The sequence below is a fragment of the Trachypithecus francoisi genome, unplaced genomic scaffold (genome assembly GCF_009764315.1).
Source record: "Trachypithecus francoisi isolate TF-2019V2 unplaced genomic scaffold, Tfra_2.0 Lachesis_group12, whole genome shotgun sequence".
Classification (NCBI taxonomy): Eukaryota; Metazoa; Chordata; class Mammalia; order Primates; family Cercopithecidae; genus Trachypithecus; species Trachypithecus francoisi.
The window spans coordinates 9,481,044-9,500,354 of record NW_022681457.1 but is presented as its reverse complement, the minus strand read 5'-3'; the positions used below and the strand labels follow the sequence as shown (position 1 = coordinate 9,500,354).

Below are 19,311 nucleotides of genomic sequence, written 5' to 3'. Positions count from 1 at the left end.
AACAAACACACAAAAAATTTTAAATTAACCAGGAGGCCAGGTGCGGGGTTCATGCCTGTAATCCCAGCCCGGGAGTCTGAGGCTGTAGTGAGCTATGATTGCATCACCGTACTCCAACCTGGGCAACAGAGACCCCATCTCTGAAAAAAAAAAACAGTAACAACAGGACCTGGTTATTGGGCACTGAGGGCCATGCTAAGTGCTTTCTGTGCGTTTTTTCCAGTCCTGGGCGTAGACGTAGGTGTGGAGGCTTGGAAAGGCGAGGTGGCTGGCCTGAGGTGCCAGAGCAATCCCACTTGGCCCGTGCTGAGCTCTACGGCTGTTGGCAGCCACATCATTTGCTATCGAAGTGACTGAGGTTCTCCAGGGCGCTGGAGAGGGTTTTTTCCTTCTGGGATCCCATGACGAGAAAGTAACGGGGAAGGGAGTGCGCCTAGACACCGCTTGGACCCGAGGGAAAGCTCTTTTCTCGAAACTCCAGAGCTGTGACTCTTCTAGTTGCCCCAGCTGTTTGAAAAATGATCACTCCCCAAGGACAGATCTTGATAATGTCCTTTTAATTGTACTCTTTTCAAAAAAGTATCTCCTTTCTCAGTGAAAATAAAAAAGACAAGGCATGATGAAGACCTGCTCTAGCCCGTACCAGGCAGTGACCTCGGTCCTGGGGGAGGCCAGGCCGGGCTCTTCCAAGGCCTCCTCCCTGGGGAGTCCCAGCACTGAGGCCGGTGGCAGGGCAGGTTGTCCCTGCCAGAACCCCCTAGCCCCGATCCCAGCCCTTCAGAAGGACTGGGCCTCTGTGTTCCTTCAGTGGGAAGCCACCTTGGACACACGCAGTCATTCAGGTGGACATGAGGCCACTCTTGTCGCCCTTGACCTTGAGGAACTCAGCCATGCTGGAGAAATACTTCTGGTTAGCCTCAGCCACCTTCTTCTCTGCTGCCTGTGGGTTCACAATCTCCAGGCCCTGGGCAGGTGAGGGAGACAGGATGGTGGGTGGGGTGAGGAGAAGGCCCCAACTGTGACCCATCAGAGCCCCCCAGGCCCTTCCCCATGGTACTCAGGCCTTGGGTGGGCATGAGACAGTTTGCCTGTCCCTGGAGTTGCCCCGTCTTAGGAGATTCTGACTCAGTGGGTCTCGGGGGAGAGGCTGGGGAGGAACCAGGGCGCCTAGATTTGTACGAAGTTCCTCAGGGGTGCTAAAAACAACCAACACTTCAGAACAGCCAATCCTGCCCGGTTTCTGCATGAGGAAACTGAGGCCCTGGGGCACGCGGCTGGCCCGAGGTCCCAGCACAAATCACGCCAACACCACCGACGATCCCAGTGGCCAGCGATGGGAGCCAGCACCTGGCTGGCGCTTCCTAAATATTTTCAAGGCAACAGAACGAGCCCCCGTCTCTAAAAAAAAAATAGTAGGACCCAGTCATCGGGCTCCAGTGGTGAGCCCAGTGCCAAGTGCTTCCTGTGCATTCTTTTCAGGCCTGAGCACCTCATGGCGGAGGAGGGGAGGCTTGGAAAGGCACGGCCACTGGCCTCTTCTTCTCAAAGAGGCCCTCCCTGGCTGCTCCAAAATGAGAGCCCCCCGTCCCACCTCCTACCTCCCACCTCCTCCCCTCCCTGGCATTTCTGCCTTCTACTACATTGGACATCCTACTGAGCTGTCTGTGCCCGGCCCCCCACTGGCTCCCTGAAGGTAAGACTTGTCTCTCCCATTCACTGCTTCATCCCCAGAGCTGGGAACGCCGATGGAACTCAGGAGGTGCTCCACAGACATCCGCTCACTGAACAAATGAGCTCGCTGCTGGCTCGCCCCCGTGTGCAGGCTCGCCCTGCTCTGTGGATGGTAAACTGAGGCTCCGACGATGCGGTGACTGCCATGCTCCACGCCACTCACTGCTGACTGGCTGGGGCCTGGACCCACACGTGACATCCAAGCCCACCTAGCCGGGAACTTTCTCGAGTGGGGTCCTGAGGTTCCCTTAACCACCCTGGCCATTTTGAACTGGAAGGCCTGGAGGCTGGGCAGTGTAACCAGCTCACAGCCCCACAGAGAGGAACTGGATGCCCTGGACACAGCCGTGGGCCTGGTTCTAAAGCAGTCCGTGCTCACGAGGACTGCTTAGCACTGGCCTCTTGTCTCTGCTGACCTCTTTCTGTGTGCCAGGAGCTGTCTGCGTCCTCTGAATACCTCGTCACCACGCCCTCCACAACAGCCCCGTGAGGGGACTCATCCTGGCCTGCTTCACAGGGACAGAGGGCAAGGGGCCTTGCCAAGGGCTCGGGGCTGGGGATAGAGCCGGCCCAGGGGAGGTACCTGGAGCGGGGTGAAGGCCACGCTGGAGGCCGTGCCCGAGGAGCGGTCGCGGATGGTGGACTTCCCGCCGTACACAACGCTCTGCTTCTGCAGGGTCCGCTGTGGGGAGGACAAGGAGGCTGCGATCTGGGCTCCCCCCACCCTGTGCCTCGGTCCCCAGCCCCACCCAGGTCTGGCCCATACCTGCAGCGTCTTGGAGATCCTCGCCTTGGTGGCCTCGTTGACCTGCGTCTGCCGCACGCGCCCACTGCCCGACTTGCCCAGGTGGCCCAGGCTGAACCCCAGGTCCTCCTGGTAGGCATCCTCCTCAATCTAGGAGGAAGGGGAGGCACCCCGCAGTTCAGTGACCAGGCCCTGCCCTCCAGCCACTGAGGCACCCCCTCGACCAACTGGAAGCCTAGCAGTCAGCAGCCGGCTGGTCCCACGGGCACCTGCTCAAGTACCCACTTGGCCCGGCTGAGGCCTGAGGGCCCCCACAAGTGGGGGATGCTGGGGAGCCTGAGAGGGGCCGGTCCTAGCACTGCTCTGTGAGCTGAGTCGAGAGGCCACTCCTTCCTTACTCGTGTGGACTGAGGGTGTCAGGAACCAGAACAGCTTTCATAGGATGAAGTGGCCTCTGAGTTGGGTCTTGCAGGACCAAGGGGATGACGTTGGGGTAACAGAGGAGACTGGCGGGGCCCAGGAACGGGGCAGCCGTGCAGCAGGGCACTGCAGAGCCTCTGGGCAGGGAGGAACCGGCCAAGGGGCCTGGGGCGATGGGAAGCTGCAGGGACTCTAAGCGCGGGAGACACAGGCTCCCAGGGTTACCAGGGTCACTTTGGGGCTGAATGGATGGAAATGAGAGTAGAGGCTGGGGGATGAGGGAAGAGGCTGGGACAGCACCCTAGACATGAGCCAGGGCCACAGGACGAGAGGAGGGACGGTGGCAGGAGGCAGAGGACGGTGGCGGCTGGCTGCCTGTGGGGGTGAGGAGGGCGCCGGGGGGGTCTGACCTCTCCGAAACTCATCCGGTTGGCCTGCTTCCGGATCTCTGTCAGCCCCAGCCGCTCCTTCATCTTGCGGTACCTGGGGACGGGTGGGCGGGCGGTGCCAGGGAGTCAGCTGGGAGGAGGACGCCGGCCTCTCCCCTCCATGACCCCCATGCCTACTGGACCCCCAGGGCCCCTCACCTGCGGCCGCCTCGCTTCTTCCGCTGCCCATCCAGGGGCGCAGGCAGCGGCTTCACCTGCTTCACAGGGGGCGGTTCCTGCCACTTGTCGAATTTGCGCTCGATCTCATCCTTCAGTTCGTAGCCCACCTGGGGAGGGCGAGGGGCGTCCTGCAGCTGCTCACGCGCGCCGCCCACCCAGGCCTCCTCTGTCCGCCGTCCGCCCGTCCGCCCGAGCAGACTGCCCACGCCAGGGCTCCATCCTTGCTCTGGGGCTCTGGGTTTTCAGTTCCGTCAACAACCTGATGGCCCTCATCTCGGCTCAGACCTCTCCTCTGGGATTTTTTTTTTTTTAAGACAGAGTCTTGCTCTGTCACCCAGGCTGGAGTGCAGTGGCGTGGTCTCAGCTCACTGCAAGCTCCGCCTCCCGGGTTTGGGCGATTCTCCTGCCTCAGCCTCTCGAGTACCTGGGACTACAGGCGCCCGCCACCACACCCAGCTAATTTTTTGTATTTTTAGTAGAGACGGGATTTTACCATGTTGGCCAGGCTGGTCTCTAACCCTGACCTCGTGATCTGCCCACTTCGGCCTCCCAAAGTGCTGGGATTACAGGTGTCAGCCACCCTGCCCAGCCTTCCTCTGGGTTCTGTACCCTGTAAACAACTGTCTCCTTGACACTGGAATCATTAACAGGTCCTTCAAACGTAATAGGGCCAAGCAGAATTCCTGCTCCTCCTCCCCAGCCTTCCACCGTCTACCTTCCTTCTCCCCTTCCTTCTCCCCATATAAGCAAACGGCAACGCCTGAGAGCCGGGCAGCTGACTCCACTGTTTTTCTCCCACGCCGCAGGTCCCCGGGGGCTCCTCCTTCAGAACCAATACCAAATTGGCCCCCTTCAGCCCCTCCACTGCAGCCAGCGTTCGCGCCGGGACGCACAGCCTCCATGCTGCCTGCCCCTGGATTCCGCCAGGGCTCCCCGTCTCTCCTCCAGGGCTGGCTGCGCTCCAGCCTCAGGGCCTTTGCACCGGTCATTCCCCCTGCTTGGAAGACTCCTCCCCCGAGTATCCATGCGCCTTGCTCCCTGGCTTCACTCAGGTCTGGGTTAAACCCTCACCTCCTCAGAGCCCTGGGTCTTCCCTGATATCCCAGTTAAACCCTCACCTCCTCAGGGCTCTAAGTCCTCCCTGACGTCCCAGGTAAACCAGCACCTAATGTCGCCCCACCTCAACCCTCTTTCTTTTTCTTCCTGGTGTTGACTTAGCACCGCTAGACGCAGGACAGATTTCACTTGTTGACTGTCTCCTCGACCCGGCCCCCACAAGAATGTCCATGCCACGGGGCAGGGCTCCTGTGTGTGCTACTCACAGCTGCACCCCCCACACCCAGACCAGGGGTGAGATGGGGAGAGGGCAAGGAGAAGAGGGGGACACGGAACACCTGAACGCCATGCCAGGCTGGGTGCTTGGCAAACGACAGTTCACAAGACAGAAAATGTGTCTCCTCTCCCGAGTACATCTACCAAGGAAGACAGAAAGTAACTGAATAAATTCCTTGAATAACATCCCCTGTTGGAGCGGGGACAGATCCTGAGGCAGAAGGCAAATTATACTCCCACCAACACACACATGCCCAAGGAGGTCCATGTTCTAATTCCCAGAACCTCTGAATGTCATCACACAGGGCAAAAGGGACGTGAAAAGATTAAGAAGGATATTAAGGATTGTGAGCTGGGAAGACCATCCCGGACCATCTGAGTAGGCTCAGTATAGCCACAAGGGCCCTTAAAATAGAGGGGGGAACAAAAACAGAGGCCAAGATATGAAGACAGAAGCAGGGTCAAAGAGAGGTCTGAGGGTGCTATGCAGCTGGCTCCGCACACAGAGGGAGGGCCACGAGCTAAGGGGTGCCAGTGACCCCAGAAGCTGGAAAAGACAAGGGAATGGATTATCCCTTGAATCTCCCAGAAGGCACCCTCCGGGCTGACACCCTGACTTCAACTCAGTGAAACTCATTTTGGACCTCTGACCTACAGGACCACGGATAATAAACCTGTACTGTTTTTTTATTTTGTTTTGTTTTGTTTTTTTTAGATGGAGTCTCGCTCTGTCACCCAAACTGGATTGCAGTGGTGCAATCTCAGTTCACTGTAACCTCTGCCTCGCTGGTTCAAGCGATTCTCCTGCCTCAACCTCCTGAGTAACTGGGATTACAGGTACGTGCCACCACACCTGGCTAATTTTGGTAGAGATGGGGTTTCACCATGTTGGCCAGGCTGGTCTCAAACTCCTGACCTTGTGATCCGCCCACCTCGGCCTCCCAAAGTGCTGGGATTACAGGCGAGAGCCACCGCGCCTGGCCAAACCTGCGCTGTTTTACGCCAGTAGGTTTGTGCTACTTTCCAACAGCAGCCCTAGGAAACGAACCCACTGGGGAAGGGGCGCCTGCCCCAGCGAGGGTGGGCAGAAGCACTGCCTCTGCCTTGGTGGACAGTGCTTGCTGGGGTGGGCTCCCTGCTAAAGGCTCTCCCCGCAGAGACACCCCAGGCCCAGAGGAAAAGATGCCTGGCCGCCCCTCACCTTCCCCTCCGTGCTCTCGTGGAAACTGTCCACACGGGCTGCCAACGTGCACTTGGCAGCCACCAGCCGGGCCGCTTTCCGCCGGAGATCCTGGAGCAATGGAAAACGGGGGTGGAATCTGTGTGAGACAGACAGATAGAGGTAATAGCAAAGCAACCACGGGCACTTCTCCTCCAGCTCTCCCCTGGGTCCCGGAAGGGGGCTGTCCACCCGTGGACTCTCGAGGCCTGTGCTCTGAGCTCCCACTTCATAGGAAGAGGGGATGAGGACAGGGCACAGAGCCACGTCCCAGCTGGTAAGTGGCAGAGTCAGGTAAGGATGACAGTAAGACACACTGACGACGAGGACAGTGGTGACTGTGGAGACACCGGAGGAGGGGAGTGCGCTCAGCCTGGACGGCAGCCCCGTGCTAAGTACGCCCTTCGGATCATCTCATCAAATATGCAAATATCAGGCTGGTGTGATCACTGCACCCCCTTTTCAGATGTGGAAACCAAGGCTTCAAGTCATGTGGCCGGGGAGACAGCCAGCAGGTGATGGAGCCAGGGTTCCAACCCAAACTGCAAACAGAGCTCAGCTGTCAGCTGCAGTGCAGCGATGGCCAGCCCCGGCCTCCCTTACGGGCCTGTGATGTCTACGGCCTGTGCCTGGACTGACGTGAGATGGGCAAGTGAGGAGGCAGAGGCCTGGTGACAAGACACCAGGCTCCCTGGGGCAGGTGGAACCCACATGCCTAGTGCTGTGAGGCGGTGGCGACAGCAGGAGTGCAGTGGGGCGGCTGGAGCCCCCAGCCCCAGGCCCGCAGTCCTGGGTTCTACCGCCCGCTCTCCCTCCTCCCAGGATGGGGCGACCTGCCAGCCTCCCTGGGTGTGTTCCAGTAGCAGTGCCTGACCTAAAGGGTCACAGAAAAGACCAAAAAAAAAAAAAACCCCCCACAGGCCTGGGGGGTGGGGCCAGGAAACCACCACCTGGCCTTGTCCATCAGGGCTATTGTTCTCCCCATCCCTGGGGGAGGCCGGGCAGGGCACAGGGCCATGAGCCTGAGCTCACTTGCCGCAGTCGGACACAGCAGGGCCTGGACCCAGGCCTGTCTGTCCCAGAGCCTGTCTTGCTTGAGTTTCGTGTTTTTTTTTGAGACAGAGTCTCACTCTGTCGCCCAGACTAGAGGGCAGTGGTGTGACCTTGGCTCCTGCAACTTCCACCTCCTGGATTCAAGCGATTCTCCTGCCTCAGCCTCCCAAGTAGCTGGAATTGTAAGTGTGTCCCACCATACCTGGCTCATTTTTTTGTATTTCTAGTAGAGATGGGGTTTCACCATGTTGGCCAGGCTGGTCATGAACTCCTGACCTCAGACGATCTGCCCGCCTCGGCCTCCCAAAGTGCTGGGGTGACAGGCGAGAGCCACCACTCCCGCCTCCTGGTTGTGTTCTAGGCTCCCACTTGTGACCCTCACAACGGCAGCGTGAGACGCGCCTGAGACGGGAGGTGGAGGATGCTAGGAGTGACCCCAAGGGGAAGGACCCTGGCTCTGGGCCAGACTGCCCAGACTCAGACCAGCTCTACCACCTGCGGGGTCTCGGACAAGTCTGACTTTCTGTGCCTCGGTTCCCTCATCTGTGAAGTGGGTGGCGGGGGTGGTGAAGGAGCAGAGGAGAAACAGGATCTCCCTTAGAGAGTTGTGAGGACTCGCCAGGCGCCGTGGCTCACGCCTGTAATCCCAGCACTTTGGGAGGCTGAGGCAGGCGGATCACGAGGTCAGGAGATCGAGACCATCCTGGCTAACACGGTGAAACCCCGTCTCTACTAACAATACAAAAACCTAGCCGGGCGAGGTGGCGGGCGCCTGTAGTCCCAGCTACTCGGGAGGCTGAGGCAGGAGAATGGCGTGAACCCAGGAGGCAGAGCTTGCAGTGAGCCGAGATCACGCCACTGCACTCCAGCCTGGGTGACAAAGCGAGACTCAGTCTCCAAAAAAAAAAAAAGAGAGAGAGTTGTGAGGACTCAATGAGATCACCAAATGTTTCCAAAGCTCCACTCACAGTCGGCTCTGCTTGTTGCGCCAGTATTCCCACCACTGCTATGACTAAAATGCCTTCTGATAATAACCAGTCATCAATGTTTTCTTTTAATCTGCTTTTAAAAGCTGCAAACCTGTTTAGACAGCTTAATTTCATTACCACGAATGGGAGATTATTCAATAAAAATAAGTATGCAGTGGTTAAAATAAAAACCACCGTCTTTGTGTCACTGAAATTCATGGTCTGTGCCACCGAAGGGAGGTGGCCCGTGTTCTAGGAGACATCAGGAGGATGATGTGAAACTCGCTGCCACAAGAATCAAATGATACTGAAGATGACAGTAACAAGAATAACACTGGCAGCGGCTCCGTATAGCAGAGAATTTCGCCTTGCCCAGGAAGAGGTTTGGCCCTTGCCCGGGGGTCCTGGGTGGTGGTCCTTGCTGGTGGGGCCCTGGGGTAGCCACAGTGTGGTTTAGGGTACCTGGGACTGGCCACGCAGGAAAGTCCAACCACATGGTTCAGCGTGGGGGCACTGAGTTATGGGGCATCATTTGACCTGGAGACAGACCAGCCACACAGGCAACACAGTTGTGTCTACACAGCAGAGCCACAGTAAAGACTGAACACCAAGGCCCAGGCAAGCGTCCCTGGCCCAGGCTGGAGTGCAGTGGCACGATCTTGGCTCACTGCAACCTCCGCCTCCTGGGCGCAAAGTATCCTCCCATCTCAGCCTCCCGAGTAGCTGGGACTACAGGCAAGCGCTACCACACCTGACTGATTTTTATTCTTTAGAGACAGGGTGTTTCCAATCCCATTGGAAACAAGAAAAAAAAAAAGAGTCGGAGTCTCACTATGTTGCCCAGGCTAGTCTTAAACTTCTGGCCTCAAGTGATGCTCCCATCTCGGCCTCCCAAAGTGCTGGGATTACAGGTGTGAGCCACCGTGCCCCGCCAGGCTGGCGGTCCTGTGTGTGTGCCGTCAGGCATCGATGCCGGGAGGGTGATGTGTCCTGACTGCAGGGAGAGGACCCCGGAAGCTCCGAGGTTGGAGACCCCTCCTGCTCCTCCGTGTGTCTCTCCCTGTGGCTGATGTCAATCTGTTGTAAGCTCCAGTCCCCAGCACAGCAGCCCTCAGGGGTTCCGTGTCTTTCCAGTGACGGTGGCCTTCGGAGCAGCTGCTAACCCGATGCTGCTTGTCGTGAGCTAGGCCTGCCTTGTGAGGACTTCATCTGCATTGAGCCCTCGCCCCAACTCATGCAGCAGGCGCTGTGCTCCCATTTGCGTGGGGAGGAGACGGAGGCACAGGGCACTCACGCCTCTTGCCCACAGTCACCCGGCAGGTGTGATGCAGAACCCTGGCTCTCACATCCCATGCTACCCTGTTCCCGGCTCCTGAGTGCTACTGTCAGCTGGGCCAGATGTGGCGGTGGCTGCTCAGGCCGTCTGGGCCCGGCGGAAGGCTCCAGGGGAGCGGGGGGGGGGGGGGGCCGTGACGCGGTGGGCTCACCGGGGGCAGGGACTGCACGATGTCGCTGTGGTAGATGTAGCCGGTGTGGGGCAGCACTGAGGTAGACGAGAAGCCCGACAGCGTCTTGCGCTGGGCCCCGAGCAGCATGATGTTGCAGGCGGGCATCTTGGAGAGGTTGGTCAGGCCGCCGGCCACACCTGCGGTGGGAGGAGGACAGGGGGCGGTCAGAAGAAAGCGGGGGAGGTGGGGGTGCGCAAATCTGCCTGGGGGCTCCACATGTGCCAAGCACCTTTCCATGAGGTTCTGGCTGGATTCCTCGGTGGCCCTGCCAGGCGGGCGACCTGGCCCATTCCGCGAGGGGCAGACGCCAAGGAGGCTCAGAGAGGGAGGGCAGCTGGCCTGGGGTGCAGGGAGGAGGCCCCCAACAGGCAACTGACCACCACGTTTGTGCTAAGCCACACTACCCCCATTCCAGGGATGTCTGTGTTTTGGGACCATTTTCACCAAACCAGGAGCTCCCTGACAACAGGGGCCTGGGTGTGCCCATCTCTGGGCTTCCGGCACAGGGGAGGGACGAGGAGCTGCGGGCGGGCGTTACTCCCAGACGAGGCTCTGCTGTGTGCCAGGCTGGCTGACCTCTGTGACGTCCCGGGAGACGGGGTGCTGAGGCCCAGGTGCCAAAGTCCCCATTCTATAGAAAAGGGATGCAGCTTCCCCCAGATCAGTGTCAGCAGAGCCCTGCGCCACAGGACCCAGCCCAGGGCCTCACCCATGATCTTGGCGGCCGTGGACGCCCCGATAATGATGGAGAGGTTGGGCGCGATGAAGGACATCCGGGACTCCACGTACTCGTAGATGCGGTGCTTGGAGGCGTTCAGCTCCAGCGCCATGTCACAGGCCTCCTCCAGCCGCTCCAGCTCCTCCTCCGACAGCTGCTGCCTGCAGGGGCGGGTGGGCCCAGCCTCCTGGGTCTCCCGCCTGCCTGGTGCCCAGGCCCCACCCTCTCAGTTCTGTGCGTGTGTGCGTGTGTGTGCGTGTGTGTGCGTATGCCCACTGGCGTGTGTGTGCGTGTGTGTATGTGTGTGTATGTGTGTGTGCGTGTGCGTGTGTCTGTGTGTGTGCGTGCATGTGCGTGCGTGTGCGCGTGTGTGCGTGTCTGTGTGTGCGCGTGCGTGCGCGCGTGTGTGTGCGCGTGTGCGTGCGTGCGTGTGCGCGTGCGTGTGTGTGCGTGCGTGTGCGCGTGTGCGCGTGCGTGCGTGTGCGTGCGTGTGCGCGTGTGCGCGTGCGTGTGTGTGCGTGCGTGTGCGCGTGTGCGCGTGAGCATGCGTGTGTGCGTGTGTGCGTGCGCGTGTGCGTGCGTGCGTGTGCGCGTGCGTGTGTGCGCGTGCGTGTGTGTGCGCGTGTGTATGTGTGTGCGCGTGTGTGCGCGTGCGTGTGTGCGTGCGTGTGTGTGCGCATGCGTGTGTGTGTGCGCATGTGCGCGTGTGTGTGCGCGTGTGTATGTGTGTGCGCGTGTGTGTGTGTGCGTGTGCCCACCGGCGTGTGTAGCTTCAGCCTAATCCCCAGTCCCATCGGCCCAGGCCCAGCGCCTCCCTCCCAGCGGACATACCCCTGGGTGGTGGAGGCGGTGACGCTGACGACCATGATGGTGGCGTTGGTGAGGATCTGCTGCAGGGTCTCATTGTTCTTGCACTTGTCCAGGCTGTTGCCCAGCTCCTGGGGGCAAGCAGAGAAAACGGGGAGGCTCAGGAACTCAGGAAGGCTTGAGAACCTCTCTTGCTCCGCACCTACTCGGGTCTCTCCTTGGGGACACTGGGAAAGTCAGGGTCTCTCCACTGGGGGCCTCTCCTGCCTCCACCGCCTGAAGCATCCACACCGTCGGCTCTGCGTTGGAAACGGACCCTGGGCAGAGCAGCGTCTGGGAAGACCGCGGCCTCACAAGCCTCTGGCCTGTGTCAATTCGGAGCACAAATCTGTGGCCTCGCTTCCCTGCAGGGGCTTCCCCTACCACCATCCTAATCCTTTCCTGGACACACGTGGGGACCGCCTCCTCTCCCTGTCCTCACGTGCATCCGCCCCTCTTTTCCGAAACCCTTCCTTGGCTTTCTCATAAGACCCAAAGGCTCAGTGTGATCCGACCTCTTCCACGTCCCCTCCTTCCCCGCCTCACTTCCTCCCTGCTTGTTCCCTCTCAGGCTCTCCATACTTAAGACGTCTCTCTCCTCCAAATCTCCGCGTGTCTGCCCTGTGTCAACCTTCGGATGTCAACTCCAATGCCACCGGCTCCGACCACAGCGGAAGCAGCGTGGGTCAGGCCCGCGGGGAAGCCCTCTTGGGAGACTGGGGTAGGAGGGGAGCCCTGAGAAAGTCCCATCCAGGCTCCGTCCCTCCCACGCTGGGCAGAGCAGGCCACTGAGCCTCCGTCCACTCCTCTCCATCATCTCCAGACCCCGAGGCCTCTGGGGGCGGGTCCGAGAGTGAGCCCTGCCCTCACCTTCACACCAGCAGAAGCACCCCCCCCTCTGCTCTCACCTTGACCGTGCGGATGTAATCCAGCGCATTGGGGACCAAGGACTCCAGTTCAGGGAATCTCTTCGAGTACTTATCCCGGATGAACTTATGGATGATGTCTAGGGTAAACGGGACAGGTGGGTGTCAGGTGAGATGGGAGGCAGACTCTGCTGGTTGGCCCTAACACCCATGTCCCCTTCTTCCTTTAGTAACTGAAGCCCTGGCTTGTAGCCTGGCACACGGGCACCAGCATACAGGCTCCATTTCTCGGTCACCCTTACTGCTAGGTGTGACCAGGGGAATTAGTTCTGGTCTGTAAAATGTGAGCTGCAGTGACATGCTCTTTTTTTTTTTTTTTTTTGAGACGGAGTCTCGCTCTATCGCCCAAGCTGGAGTGCAGTGGCCGGATCTCAGCTCACTGCAAGCTCCGCCTCCCGGGTTTACGCCATTCTCCTGCCTCAGCCTCCCGAGTAGCTGGGACTACAAGTGCCCGCCACCTCGCCTGGCTAGTGTTTTGTATTTTTTAGTAGAGACGGGGTTTCACGGTGTTAGCCAGGATGGTCTCAATCTCCTGACCTTGTGATCCGCCCGTCGATGGGCTCGATCTCCTGACCTTGTGATCCGCCCGTCTCGGCCTCCCAAAGTGCTGGGATTACAGGCTTGAGCCACTGCGCCCGGCCGTGACATGCTCTTAAAAAAAAAGTGCCTTGCTGGTGGGAATGCAGAGGCGACAGCTGGACGTGGGGCAGTCCCCTCGCACCGTGAGGCAGGTGGCCGACCAACAAGATGGAAAGAGCTGGGGCCTTGCAGGCAGCCAAGCGGCCACGCCGTCCCCGAGTGCTCGTTCAGACTCGTACGCAAGGGGGAACGCACTTCCTTCTTACTTCACTCCCTTACAGCAGGTGAACCTCGATCTGAGCTTGGGCTCAGCGGCAGGACCCTGGGAAAGGCCCTTGGGGAAGGGAGGGGGCATGAGGGGCGTCACAGGGGGCTATCTCCGCCTGCCCCCGGCACTCACTTAGCTCATTTTCGATCTCCACGGTCAGGTTGTTGGCATCCACGATGACGCGGTATTCAGGCGCCGCCTCCACCGGTCCCATCACTGTGAGGACACGGAGTGGCATGGGTGTGAGGATCTAAATCCCTACCCCTTCTCGGGTCCCACAGTTGTGGGAGATGGAGGATGAGGCTGGGAAGGGTCAGGAAGGAGGGGCTGAAGAGTAAACCAGGGACAGGCTGACGTCCGCAGACATCCCTGAACTTGTGTTCCTGCCTCCAATCCCTCTCCCTCTACACCAGTCTAGACTTGACCCTACCTGCCCTGGAACTGACTGTCCGTCTGAAACCTCCTACAGCTCCCCATAGCCCCAAGGCTAATGACCAAGTCCCTAGACTGACATTCAAGGCCTGCCCAACTCCAGAAGCTCTGCAGGCACCAGTGCTGTGCCTGCGTCGTCTATACGCACACCCGAGTACTCAGGACAGCACCGGGCACACAGGGAGCTGCCCAGTTCCTCTCTGCTGACTCAGCAACTCTGCCGTCTGGGCTCCCGCCCTTCCCACCCCATTCTCTCATCCAGCCATAAAGGACTGACTGGTCACAGTGCCTCAGACACCCACTCTTCCTGGCCTTTTTTTTTTGAGATGGAGTTCCACTCTTGTTGCCCAGGCTAGAGTGTAGTGGCACGATCTCAGCTCACTGCAACCTCCGCCTCCTGGGTTCAAGTGATTCTCCTGCCTCAGCCTCCCGAGTAGCTGGGATTACAGGTGCCCACCACCATGCCCCGCTAACCTGTTTTGTATTTTTAGTAGAGATGGGGTTTCACCATGTTGGGCAGGCTGATCTCAAACTCCCGACCTCAGGTGATCCACCCACCTCGACCACCCAGTGCTGGGACGACAGGCGTGAGCCACCATGCAAGGCCCCTCCTGGCCTTTGCATATGCTGTTCCCTCTCCCCAGAGCATCCCTTACCCCATGTCTGTTTCTGGAAAACCTTTCTTTGTGCTTTAGTAATAAGAGGCCAGGCACAGTGGCTCACACCTGTAATCCCAGCACTTTGGGAGGCTGAGGCAGGAGAACTGCTTGAGCCCAGGAGTTCAAGAGCAACCTGGGCAACATAGGGAGACTCCATCTCTACAAATAATAAAAGAAAAAAAATTAGCCAGGCATGGTGGTGTATGCCTGTGGTCCTAACTGCCTGGGAGGCTGAGGCAGGAACACCTGAGCCCACAAGGTCAAGGCTGCAGTGAGCTGTGATCATGCCACTGCATTCTGGTCTGGCTGACAGAGTGACACTCTGTCTCAAAAAACAAACAAAAAAAAGATGTTGTGTTTAAATGTCATACAAATACTGTCTGATGTCACAGCCAGTAGACAGCAGAGCTCAGACCTGACACCAAGCAGAGTGGCTTCAGAATGTGTTCCTAACCCTGATGCTCAAACGGCTCTTTAAGTCCTTAAGACGCCGGCAGTGACTCAGAATCCTTCCCTCCCTTTCTGGAAGGATCAGACGCCTCCTCTGTGTACCCGCAGCACCTGTGCACCTCCAGTAAACAGGGACTGCTACCTGCTTGTGAGGGGTTTCACGTCTTCCTCTCCCACCAGACACCAGGTGTGACGGGGTCTGACTCCATCCCTGAGCCTGGCCTGACATCAGGAAATGTCACTTTTTGTGTTCCATAACTCTCTGGATGGAGAAATTCCTCAGCCTGGCCTCTGGAACTCTGCAGGATCTGGCGCACTCCAGAGCCTGCCCTCTCTCTCCAGATGCCCGAGGCCCCGGGCCTGCCGCGGTCTGGGCCCCTTCTCCCTTTCCTTGCCTGGCACATGCTCTAGAGCCCAATTCAGCTATCGATTCTTCCCTGACACCTGGGGCAGGGTCAGCCAGTCCCACCTGTGGCTCCAGTGTCCCCAGCCTGGAACCACCCGCCGATAGCTGTCTGGAACCTGGCCTGCCTCGTCCACTAGACCTTGAGCACTTTGAGAGCAAAGACCTGGGCGATTCAACTGGGTGTCCAGGTAAACCTTAAAGCAGGCAAGCAGTGAGTCTCCCAAAACGCTGCCCCTCACTACACTTCTTTCCCCGGAAACCTCCCATGGCTTCCTGTTGTCAACAAATTCCATTCAAGAAGAATGGGAAGGCTGGGCATGGTGGCTCATGCCTGTAATCCCAGCACTTTGGGAGGCCGAGGTGGGCGGATCACTTGAGGTCAGGAGTTTGAGACTAGCCTGGCCAACATGGTGAAACCCCGTCTCTACTACAAAATAGTCAGGCGTGGTGGTGGTGCACACCTGTCATCTCAGCTACTCAGGTGTCTGAGGGAGGAGAATCACTTGAACCCGGGAGGCAGAGGTTGCAGTGAGCCAGGATCACATCACTGCACTCCAGCCTGGGCGACAGAGGGAGACTCCATCTCAAGGAAAACGGAGAAAAAAAAAGAATAGGAATGGTAACAGGACTGCCCTCCTAAGAGTGAGTCTGAGCACTCACGAAATAAGCTAGTATTCTCTCAATTTGGAAGTGAGAAAAGATTTTAGGTGATTCTTTAATTATTATGTATCTGTTTTTATACGGTGACTTTGTCTTTGCCAAATGATACCAGTTTTCCCATCATGGTAGCAATTTGCTTCCTTCTTAGATAAATTTAAGAAAAAAAGTCCCAGACTCAAAGAATATGTTAAGCAAATAATAGGACAAGTGGCTTATAGATGTGACCAAAACCCTGGAACCGGTCATGTGAATCAGTGAAGTCTGGGAACCCTCAAGCTAAGTCCTAGCATGACCAGGCTCAGCATACAGAAAGGACGTAAGAAGCATGAGCTTCGCAATGCAGCATATGTTTAGTGGAAAAGGGAAGGGGTTGGGGAGAAACAAAAAACAAAAGAAGGCTCTGGAAAAGGCTGAGGGGGAGATATACCCAGCCACAAGCAGCCAGGGAGCCGAGGGGCCTGGCAGGAGACATAGGAGATGGGGAAGGGCAGAGAGTGGGAGGAAGCACCTTCTGAAGCTTTGGCTTGCTTGCTGATGTACTCCTCAATCTTCATCATAATCTCAGCAAACTGCAGGAAAGGAGAGGAGAGTCAGGATCCAGGACTCTTCCAAAAGAAGCCTGTATTACCCGCTTCTGGGAGATTCTGTCTAGAGCCCCCTGCTAGGAACGCCTCTTGATCTCTTACCATCTTACTGTCCCATAGCTTGGCGATGGTCTTGACCGAATCCCCGGAAAGATCCAGCTGTGTCTCCTCCTGCACATCCTCGATTGCTGGCTCCTCTTCTTCCTCCCCATAGCTTCCTCCTTCCTCCTCTTCTGCTGCCTCTTCGAGATCAGCTAAGAGCTCATCTGCCAGAGACATCCCGAGGCCTGTGGGGAGGGAGAGCAGGGTTCCCTAAAAACTTGCCCCGACAGAGTCCCTCCTTATTACTGGCGATGATTCTCCCCCAGAAAACCCTGGTCCTTCTTTATGAACCCCAGTAGCATGCAGGCTCCATGACGACAGGTGCTTTCGTTTGTTTTGTTCACTGGTGAGTCTCCAGCTCCGACCTGTGTACGACACAGCACACCCCTACGACGGCCACCTTGCTAAGACTTACTGGAACCAAGTGGCGTAGATTCCAAATGCATTTGCAAACTTTTTTTTTTCCTTTCTTGCCTTTAGCCTTGAAAACATACTTTGAAATTCTTTGTTTCCCGCCTTTCCCACTAGACACTGTCTTGCACTGATGGCTTATCCATGTGCTTACTTAGAAGTTCCAGGGGCTAATCTTTATGTTTTTAAAGATGGAGTCTGGCTGTGCCACCCAAGTAGGGGCACAGTGGCACAATCTTGGCTCACTACAACCTCCACCTCCTGGGTTCAAGTGATTCTCCTGCCTCAGCCTCCTGAGTAGCTGGGACTACAAGCACCTGCCACCACGCTCAGCTTTTTTTTTTTTTTTGTAGAGTCAAAGTTTCACCATGTAAGCCAGGCTGGTCTTGAACTCTTGACCTCAAGTGAGGGACCCACCTTGGCCTCCCAAACCATTGGGATTACAGGAGTGAGCCACCGCGCCTGGCCGCAGGGGCTAATCTCGAAACAAACTAGGTATGGAAACCCAGCTGCAAAACTCCAGAGATTACCTCAAGGCGGTCAATCTAAAACCTGGCCATTACTGACATGATTCCAGCCCATGCTCCAGGTGGCCTGTGACTCAAGACAGCCTTCGGAGCAAGACACACATACCTTGTACTCAGCATCATTCCTGTATGCCTCCGATTCAAAGTTCACCTTTTTAAGCCCCTCTCCCCAGCCTACAGTTTGAAACGGTCTTTTAAAGACATTAGCTTGGCCATTTCTCATCTGCGAGCATTTGATCAATAAAGCTTTACTTTCACCACCCCTCACTTCTCCTATTCTAGCCTGTGAGCAGCAGAAACTTAAGTTGGTTACATTATCAATTTCTTCCCACCTCCAGATCTTTGTATAAGGAGTCCCTTGTAACTACGGTGGCTCTTTCCTTCGCTTTGTTTTCTCTTTTCTTTGTTTTTGTTTTTTTTTTTTTTGAGACGGAGTCTCGCTCTGTCGCCCAGGCTGGAGTGCAGTGGCCGGATCTCAGCTCACTGCAAGGTCCGCCTCCTGGGTTCCCGCCATTCTCCTGCCTCAGCCTCCCGAGTAGCTGGGACTACAGGCGCCCGCCACCTCGCCCGGCTAGTTTTTTGTATTTTTTAGTAGAGACGGGGTTTCACCATGTTAGCCAGGATGGTCTCGATCTCCTGATCTCGTGATCCGCCCGTCTCGGCCTCCCAAAGTGCTGGGATTACAGGCTTGAGCCACCGCGCCCGGCCGTTTTTTTTTTTTTTTTGAGACAATGTATTGCTCTGTTACCCAGGCTGCAGTGCAGTGGCACCATCATAGCTCACCGCAGCCTCGACCACCTGGGCTCAAGCGGTTCTCCCACCTCAGCCTCCCGATAGCTGAGATGACAGGCACACCCCAGCACACCCGGCTAATTTTTAGATTTTTCTGTAGAGACGGGGTCTCACTGTGTTGCTCAGGCTGGTCTCCAACTCCTGGGCTCAAACGATCCTTTCGCCTGGGCCACCCAAAGTGCTGGGATTACAGGAGTGACCCCCCGCGTCTGGCTCTCCTCCCTCCTTAGCAGCCCGGCATCTCTTCAGCTTTCAGCTGTCACATTCCACCTCCCTGACCCACGGGCCCCACTTTAAACTAGAGGAGGTTGCTTTGTGATACGTGTCCCGCAGGCTTTGCGTGTCTACAGTAAGGCCCTTCACACATTTGTGATTAATGAAGTAATTATTTGATAAAGCCTGTCTGCCACGCATCAACCAAAGCTCTAAGAGGGCAGGGAACAATTTTTGCTCCTGCCACATCCCCAGGGCCACACCATGGCAGGCACATATTAAGACTTTTGGGTAAACAAGCTGTAAAAGGCCGGGCACGGTGGCTCATGCCTGTAATTCCGACACTTTGGGAAGCGCAGCGGGTGGATCACCTGAGGTCAGGAGTTCGAGAGTCTGGCCAACATGGGGAAACCCTGTCTCTACTAAAAATACAAAAAATTAGCCGGGTGTGGTGGCGGGCGCCTGTAATCCCAGCTACTCGGGAGGTTGAGGCAGAAGAATCGCTTGAACCCGGGAGGCGGAGGTTGCAGTGAACCGAGATCGCGCCATTGAACTCCATCCTGGGCAACAAGAGCGAAACTTCGTCTCAAACACAACAAACAAACAAACTTGCCAGGCGCGGTGGGTCACGCCTGTAATCACGGCACTTTGGGAGGCCGAGGCGGGCGAATCAAGAGATCAGGAGTTCGAGACCAGCCTGACCAACATAGGGAAACCACGTCTCTACTTAAAATACAAAAATTGGCCGGGTGTGGTGGCGCGCGCCTGTAATCCCAGCTACTCTGGAGGCTGAGGCAGGAGAATCGTTTGAACCCTGGAGACGGAGGTTGCAATGAGCAGAGATCGCGCCACTGCACTCCAACCTAGGCAACAAACCGAGACTCCGTCTCAAAACAAACAAACAAACAAACAAAATCCAAACTGTAAAGGCCCGCCTTCCTCCTCACACACTTCTTCTCCCAAACCCAGGAGTCCGGCCTCCTGCTCCCCGCTCGTCTCCATCACACTCACCTCTCCTCTCCGCGCACCACTGTTTCTAGGAAATAAGCTTTCCCACAGCGTTCGTCGCTCACCGATGACGTCTCATGCTCGCGCCGTAATAGAGGTAAAGCTACGCTCTGATTGGTCCCCGCTCGCGATGTTCCTGGCCGCGT

The 19,311-nt window shown here is 57.3% G+C and overlaps 1 protein-coding gene across 1 annotated transcript; it reads right to left on the bottom strand.

The window, feature by feature from the left end:
- Window positions 1–534: 534 nt before the first annotated feature.
- On the bottom strand, window positions 535–19,301 carry PRPF31 (pre-mRNA processing factor 31). Its single transcript, XM_033229079.1, has 14 exons — window positions 19,169–19,301; window positions 16,215–16,399; window positions 16,037–16,097; window positions 13,054–13,137; window positions 12,057–12,154; window positions 11,134–11,240; window positions 10,294–10,463; window positions 9,564–9,721; window positions 6,038–6,127; window positions 3,484–3,611; window positions 3,307–3,379; window positions 2,498–2,626; window positions 2,315–2,413; window positions 535–964 (listed from the first exon to the last, which is right to left on the bottom strand). The coding sequence occupies exons 2-14, from the start codon at window positions 16,389–16,391 to the stop codon at window positions 839–841; spliced, it is 1,500 nt and encodes a 499-aa protein (XP_033084970.1). The 5' UTR covers window positions 16,392–16,399; window positions 19,169–19,301; the 3' UTR covers window positions 535–838.
- Between the last annotated feature and the right edge of the window lie 10 nt (window positions 19,302–19,311).